The 8532-nt window shown below is 39.8% G+C and overlaps 1 protein-coding gene across 1 annotated transcript; it reads right to left on the bottom strand.

Moving 5' to 3' along the window:
- Positions 1 to 3947: 3947 nt before the first annotated feature.
- Positions 3948 to 4954, bottom strand: LOC116180147 (zinc finger protein 337-like). The gene is made up of 2 exons (XM_031500009.1): positions 4943 to 4954; positions 3948 to 4895 (listed from the first exon to the last, which is right to left on the bottom strand). Exon 2 carries the CDS (start codon positions 4889 to 4891, stop codon positions 4103 to 4105), a length of 789 nt encoding a protein of 262 aa, XP_031355869.1. The 5' UTR covers positions 4892 to 4895; positions 4943 to 4954; the 3' UTR covers positions 3948 to 4102.
- Between the last annotated feature and the right edge of the window lie 3578 nt (positions 4955 to 8532).

Raw genomic sequence — 8532 nt, forward strand, 5'->3', positions numbered from 1 at the left:
CTTCGAAAAACGGTAAACTGTAAACTATAGACTGTAAACTGTGAACTGTAAACTGTAGACTGTAGACTGTAAACTGTAGACTGTAAACTGTAGACTGTAAACTGTAGACTGTAAACTGTAGACTGTAAACTGTAGACTGTAAACTGTAAAGTGTAAACTGTAAAATGTAAACTGACCAAAAAAGAAACGCATTTGAAATTTTTGAAAAACCTTCGAAAATAGTTGAGATATGACGGAGAAACTGAAAATGTTAAATTTCGTTTTCAATTTCCCTCGCCTAAACGGTCCGAAATGGATAGACGACACCTTTTTTTCGCAGAATTTGAATCTGTTATCAGAATTTCCGTAACACGCTAGTACTTTTTATTTCTTATAGACGCCATATTCAATGTTTACGGATTGCGATAGACGACAGAAAAAGAAAATTCATTTGAATGCATCGCCACCACAATCCAATATCCAATAACGCCCCCATAACAATATTACCCTGTAGCTATCCTACCTCTTTAGCGTGTTATATACTGATAACAGTTTAGATTCTCCGAAAAAAGGTGCCGATGCATATATGCTAAGGAGAACACTCCATTTCCGTAAACTCAAAACGAAATTTGGCAATTTCAGTTTTTCGAGGATATCTCAGTTATTTTAGAAACCTTTTTCGAAAATTTCTTTTGTCACAAAAAGGGGGGAAATTTTCCCCCATTTAACCTAAATGTCTTTATATATTTTTAGCACATTTTTTTTGCGTTTTGTCCGTCCGTCCGCGGACTCACTTCTACCGCGTTAAACTATACTTTTAGGGAAATGGTCCTAGAACCCTTTGTTGCAATAGGTATAGCTAGCCTATTCCTTGAAGGTATGTCAGACGGTCATCAAATTTCGCTCTTTCCACTCTCCACGAAAATAAAGGCAAAATAAATAAAATATCCATTCCACATGCTTACAGGCTGGAAAGGGAGGGGGGGGGGGGATCCCTGGGAACGTTTCTAGATATCGAGGGTGCGAGGATGCGCAGAACAACCTACAGGAAGCACTTCTGTGACTAGAGGCTTTACACGGCTTTGGGGGCAGAAGCTAAAAGCCATCGATACGGCTAAACGATTGGGACGAGTGGAAGGATTGAGGCAACCTTGGGCACGGGGGATCTGGGAGGAAACCTCTTCCCGTAAGAAGGGATGTGATCCGGGGCGGTCTTACTAAGACCAAAGATTCACCCTGAGCTGAACTCAGATTGCCCGTTCCTCAAACCTAAGAGGCCAGTGTGGTTGACAGACGGGTCCCTGGCGGAAAGGGGCTATCGACCGAGAGCTGACATCAGCTTCTCTCTTGCTCAGCATAGCACCCGCCTGTTTCCTGTGCAGAGGGGAACCTCCGTAAAGGGTACCGTAATAAGCAATTGACATTTACACTGACCGTCAGGTGGCGCTGAGGGTCTGTCGACAGATTCTGACTCTCGATAGATTCGATGAGTCTGAAATAGATGATCTGAGTGCCAGCGTACTGCGGAAAGGGAACAACGATAATGGGCGAACGAGCTGGCTGGCGAAAGCAGTGGTGGAGTCTTCGTCGGGCCGGAGCCTACCCTAGGAATTACTCCTTCCGTTGTCATGGCCAGGATTAAAAGACTGGGTGACCAGGCTCAGTGGTAACAAGCAACTGGACTCAGACAGTCCACAGCCCCTTTGCAAATCGGGGTCCTTGAAGCTTCTAGAACTGAATAGAAACCATTAGAAAAAGAGACACTGGATGGTTAACTATTACTTGCACCCCTTTAGACGGGACACAGACATCAGCTCCTTCTACAGTTATCTGGAACCGGGGAGGGTGAAGCAACTTAGGTTAAACAGGGCCTTATCGTTTATTGAGACGAACGGTCATCGAACCTGGTTGTGAAAGAAATGGGGTATGCACAAAGGGCATTTGGTGCGCCTAAGTGCCGCCTGGTCGGGTTCCCCTTATGAATACAAAATAAAATCACAAGTGGTAAATTATTTCAGGCTTCAGAGGTAGACCGAAAGTGCTTTTCATTGCATTTAAAGGAGCTACTATTTATTTATACAGATCTTTCGGACACTCTTCGCCCTAGGACTACCGAATTCTCAAATCCCAAAGGTTTAACGTCGGGGCCACCCTGGAGACTTGGGGGACATCGCCGCTTTACCCTAATTATGGTTTTTCCATGTTCTTAGTCTCAAGTCTGCAACATCTTTTTTTCCCAATCGAGTACTACCGTCTCAATTTACTAAACTCGGGAACGTCCACAATTCATAATATTCACAAGTGCGCCTGATTCTATGCATAATTTTGCAATAATTAATGTAATTTAATAGGTTCTAGTTTTCGACGCGGATTATAAACATGTTCGAACGCCAAAATGCACCAATCACCGACTCGCGCGACTGCTGTCTATCGCGATAAGGGCCCAGTCGAGAACAGTAACCGTCCTCAGTGTGCTTTGAAACGTGCGGGTTCGTCTTTTTCGATAATTTTCGCGAGACTTGGGCTAAACTACCCTTAAGATTGATTACACTGGAAGATTAATCGATAAATAGATCGTTTGTTATGTGGTAGAAACCCAAGACTTGGAAATTGAGCATTTCGGTAAGTGATTTACCTAATTATTACCTGAGCGTACGTTTTTATGATTCAAAGCTTTGTACATTTTTTTGGCAAAGAATTAATTGTGCATCTTCGTATTGAGTTAGGTACGCATAAACAATTAAGAATTAGGTAGGATTACGAACACAACATAAACGTTAGGTACCAAATTGATAACTCCCAATTGTATTTGTTCCGTGTTCATCAACGAACACAGTTTTAGGTAATTAATAACAAAAGAAAGCTATTCGAACAATATTGTTACCTATCCTGTATCTATAGTGGCGATTGTTTTATTTCCCTATCACCAATTGATTTGCTATTGTTTTCTGTGCAAACTTGATTAAATCCGTCGCGTCTCATTTTTTAATTAACAAAAGATAGCCGTTTTTGACAATATTGACTCGGTTTAATCAACATGAAATAAGAGTTTAAAAAATCTCGGGAAAGCACGAAGTCCTGACCTCTTGAAATAATTAGCATTATTTCCAATCAGAGACTTTCCAAGGGTTTGTAGATCTTTTCCTGAGCGTGCCGTACCTTTCCAGACATTTGTACCATCTCAGGCCCTTGCGAAACCTGAATAGGCTCTTTTAATGTTCTAAAATGCACGACGGATTGGAATTCAGTAACTCAGGATGACGTTGAAAGCTCTGGAAAGCAGTAGGGTATCTACTTAAAACCTTTCCATCGTTCTAAAGCTTTCCAGAGTTTTCCACGCCCTTGTCGAGCTTTTTAAAAGACCTTATAAAGTTCTGGTAAAGGTCCCACAGGCTAGAACGTTCTTTAAATGTGCCACAATTCCTTGAAAGTGATATAGAACGATCTGAAAATCCTATAATTGTTTTCGAATGTCTTCCTTTGCAAAAATTTTCAACCTCAAAGATGCTGGAAAGACCTCCAGCCTGCTAGAAGACTCGGAAAGGCCTTCTGAAGCTGTCGACGACCCCAAAACCGAAAGAGTGCCAAAGCATCCACTTAACATATAGCGTTCAGCCGTTGAGTGAGAATATAGGCTACCTCTTTGTGATCACTAGTTCTTTTACCTGATGATGACATGGTTATGTCGAAACATGTAGTATATGTTAAATTTGAATATATGGAGAAGGAATAAATATTTTCTCATATCAATTAACTAAAGACACCAAAGAGGGCTAGAAAATTAATATTCCTACAAAAGCCGTCTAGTTTTCAGACCTTTCTAAATTTGTCTTCCCAAAGTTTTTTCACATCTTTTTAGGGCCTTTGTACCATATTCCCAACATCAGAAATTATTAAAATAGGGCGACTTCCCTGATTATTTCCGAAAAGGCGTTACAAGTTTTTATTCCAACAAATAAATTGCAAAATAATGTTTAAAATGTTTATTTACAATTTTTTCTTCTTTTTAAAATTCGGTTTGATCCCCCTCGGACTGCCGTATTTTACAAAATTATAAAAATAGCCACTATAAATCAGTTTTGTTTACTCATGTACCAATTTTTTCATCCAAATACCAGTACGTTTACAATAACTTCGTGTGATACCCCTTATTGTGGTCGATGAGATTACGTTTGGCATTCGTACTATACTCGCAAAGGTCGCAAAAAAACTCCTCCACGCGGTGACGTCGCTGCACGTGATCAGATAAATTTTTCCGCCACTTCGTCGCGAATCCGCAAATTTTGCAGTGGAACTTCTCCGCGGTGTGACACCCTCTCACGTGCAGACTAAGGTTATTCTTCCACGTCGTGGAGAAGCTGCACATTTTACAATTGAACTCATCGGAACCGTGACGTCCCTGATTGTGGTGTATCAGGTTTCTTTTCGACTTCGTCGTGAAGTCGCACTTTTGGCAGTAAAATTCGGAGGTGCCGTGACAACCCTTCACGTGTCTAATCAAGTTTCCTTTCCATTTCGTTGTGAAGTCGCACTCTTCACATTTAAAATCGTTTGTACTATCACAGTCTTCTTCAAATTTTAGTTTTTTGTCGTTAAGGGACACCAAATACTGGTGCTCTTTCAAGTGGTCCTTCAAATTTCGCTCGAACTGTGTGGTGAATTTGCACTGTTCACAATTAAACCATGGTTGCTCCAAAGAGTCAGAATGAGCGGAATCGGTCATTGATTGAGATTCCAGTTTTATTTTCGTGGTGTGGTAATCTTCTTCTTTGTTTATCTGCAGATCCTGGTGGATAAGAGAGGAGTTAAGTTCATCTTCTTGCTTTACTGCAAACTGTTCAATTTTTACATCAACTCCATTAGGAAGTGCTTCTTCTTGTAATTCGACTTTAATGTTGACATTTGTGGACATTCTTCTGTAATTGGCGGGTTAAAAATGATAAAAAATTATAAACGAAAATACAATTGACAAACAAACAAAAACAAATAGTTGAACTACAAAGAGTAAATAAAACTATCCTTTCCGAGCAGAATTAGAACTACCTCGCTACATTTGAACTACACTATTTGATCATTCAAAATTTGAAACCGATACCGATAATTCTAAACGTGTCAGTTTCAAAATAATATTAAAATTCTGTCTCGATTTTGATTGTGGGAACTGTAATTTTGATAACATTTCATTCAATTTTCTAATTTGGAGTTACCTGTTTTTTCAATTATACGTCTCGCACAAAAACCTTAAATTTCCGCCTATTAAGCGCATGCCTAAATGAAGCTGCTTGTTGTTTTTTTAACAATCCATTTTGCATAGATAGTCTATGAGCAAATGATGACCCAATAAATTTTTGTGACTAAAAAAACGCATTTGAAATTTTTGAATGTCAAATTTCGTTTTCATTTTTCCTAGCTTAAACTGTCGGAAATGGATGGTTTCCGTTAGCACCTCCTCTTTGGCACTTTTTTTTGGAGAATCTGAATGACCATAACACGCTGGATATAGTAGCTACATGTTACTACTTTCTTATGGACGCTTTAATGAATTTTTACGGAATGAGAGAAGACAAAAACAGAAAAAGAAAAGGACGTGTCACACTCTATACTTTTACCAGAAACATTTCAAAGTCAAATGTGCTACATCCATTTCTCAACAACATCCACTGGTAACTGTCGAATCAACATGGCTAATGGCTATGATGGTGATGCATTCAAATGAATTTATTTTTGGTCCTCCATCTCATTCCGTAAAAACCCAATATGACGTCCATAAAAAAGTAATAACAGTGCGTTTATCTTGAACTGGAACATACGACTTTGCATGCAATGCTATTTCGATGATTCATAAAAAACGCGTCAACCTAATAGTAGTTCAAATGGGTAGTAGGTGCAATGTACAACTGTCACCTTCAAATCTACCGCCCTGCAAATAAATTTTAATAATGCTGTCTAAAGAGATGAAAATTAAATTTATACAAAGGTCACAACAGTCCAAGACAGGGGACAAGTTTACTACCATGTAACCTACACTATAACTCTCACCGTTACAAAGATCCCAATGGTGAGCCACAAATTTGAGCCACCCTGTACACGTGATGCTACGTTCGACAATTGTGTTAGTGCTTTCAGTAAACGCCTTTTGTGGTAAAAAACGTAGTGCAGGGGAGTCTGAGGGTATGGATACCCTCCAGAAAAAAATACTCTAGTAAATGATGACTCACTAATAGCTTTTTCCCTAGTACCTCCTGGTAGTATTGGAGAAAATAACCGAATATTCGTTTGTACTAACGGGTATTTTTTTATTTTTTCTCGCAAAATTGTTCAGGCATAAAGACGTTTGGGATAGTTTTCGGAAAAACCATTGGAATCTTCCTTTCCTAAAGTGTTTTAGTACGACAATTTTATTATCGTGTTAGTACCAGCACTGTAGCAAGTGATGACCCAATAACTTTCCCTTATTCCTCCTAGTACTCTCCTGGTATTACCGAAGCTTCATGTAGGTCTCTAGGGGCACTTAAAAAACTTTTATTTTAGAGTATTCAGAGCATTCAAATGCATCCAGTTCCCTTAAAGTCCAAAGCATTTTGCCAACCAGAGCTTTTTACTCTTTCTAGGACTCCTCCAAAGATTGTTAGGCGTCCGTCCACCTCGCTCTGAGGAGAAAATAGAAAAATTTGGAAATCTACAAGAAGAGGTCATGGGGACCCTGAAATGCACCTAAAAAAAAGGAAAAGCAGTTCTGCAGTCTTCTAAACGATCTTTTCCTCTTGACTTAGTGGCTGAAAAGCGTTTAGAACATTGTTAAACTTTCTAAAACAATCGAAATCTTTCCAGACCCTTTAGGTCTTTCCAAAAAATTCCACCTCTCGACCAGAGTTGTTTAAGCCACTCGCAAAAATATACGTGTAAGTCACTGTCAGAGAACTTGATTTACTGGTTCCTTAATTAATTTAATTAATAAATTAATAATAATGATACTGGTACATGTTCCGGTTTCAAGTGAGGACTTATAAATGTAATCGGTTCAGGTGTCTTATTTTCGGTTCCAGTTCCAACCTCGGACTCTAGTATAATTCTCTAAAAGGTAGTTCAGTAATATTATCAATTTCCGTGGATCCGTCCGTCCATCCCTACGACTGTGTCGCTTTCATTAATAATCTATCAAGAAGGTAAACATAGATAAATATAGACTCCTCGTCTAGTCTTGCCGTTATCTTCCTGCTCCACCGCATGGACTTTATCTAGCCTATTGTTGTGGAGGTGAGGCCTTTGTTTTCAGCGGACGGTTTGCTGGCTTCATGCGATCGGTGTCATTGAAAGCAGTTTCTATATCCACAAACGTGAGTAGAGCCAGCTCTTTTGACATGAGCACCTTTTCAAGTTTGTACGTTAAACTATGTAGGGTCGTGATTGTCGATTTTCCTTTTTGATGGGCGTGTTGATGGAGGGTGAACTGAATGTTTTGTTAGAACCTCCCTCCTCAGAAATTGCTCTGGGAATTTTTCCATCACCTTCAACAAGAACGAACTTAGATTGATGGGTCTATACGCCTTGAGCAGGTCGATTGAGCGTCTTAACCCTTTCAGTATGAACACCACATTTACCTCCTGCCACGTTCTGGGTATGTAACCTAACAGAATCTAACTCTGTACAGCCTTACCTGGCCTTCTGCCTCTATCTGTAGAAAAGAAGCTTGTACTTCTTGTGAGCCCTAATGTATTTCCCATTGGGTTTCTTGAGATTTCCAATGCCATTGGAGTGGTCTTCTTGTAGGCGCGACGCTGTTCGTATCGAATCGATTCCTTCCCGTAATTTGCGTCTAAGTCCCTCTTTTGGTTCTTCTTATCGCCTAATTGTACTCGGCTAGATCGCTTCTGTACTGTAGCTTCCCATGTTTCTTCGCGCCTTTGTCGTTTGGCTTTGTTGAATAGTCTACTGACTTTAGCCTAATGTTTTTCTAGTTCCTTACTCCACCAGGGAACGTTTTCCTTCGTTAACCCTTTAGTTTTTGTGTGTGCATCATTTGAGGATACTTTCAGTTCCTTTTTTCGGTGATTTCATCAACTTCAGGCCAAATATACTCCTCATAGGAGCACCAGTCTGTCAGTTGTGGGACCTTGATTGTAATTGATTGTATGCATGGTGTCTTCGAACCGTACATGTTTATGGTCCGAGAATGAGGTCTCGTCCGATACATGCCAGTTAGTTATGTTTGCCCCAATTAGTGGAGTTGAGAGAGTATTATTTAACACCCCCTGCCTAGTTTTGTTAGCAAAGGTGACTTTTTACTACAGCATGTTACTCCTTTATAGACACAATCCCAAGCTGTTTCGCTTTTAAAAAATGCGTTTTATCTGCAGAGTGTACAAGCAGACGAGTTCTTGCAAGCGAATTTTCCGCTCTAAATCTTCTAATTCAACTACTTCGGGGTTGAATTTTCTTTAAGAGACTTTCTCAAGGTACGAATTTACCTGAAACACGTTTTCTCATGAGTCAGGAGCATAGCCTCTTTCAACGAGCTCTATAAGGGAATTATTCTACAATGTCACTTTTCTG

Source organism: Photinus pyralis, unplaced genomic scaffold (assembly GCF_008802855.1).
Source record: "Photinus pyralis isolate 1611_PpyrPB1 unplaced genomic scaffold, Ppyr1.3 Ppyr1.4_LG9, whole genome shotgun sequence".
NCBI classification, from domain to species: Eukaryota; Metazoa; Arthropoda; class Insecta; order Coleoptera; family Lampyridae; genus Photinus; species Photinus pyralis.

Bases quoted from the DNA above. Each gene is read 5' to 3' on its own strand.
- LOC116180147 (XM_031500009.1), bottom strand. From the start codon at position 4,891: ATGTCCACAAATGTCAACATTAAAGTCGAATTACAAGAAGAAGCACTT.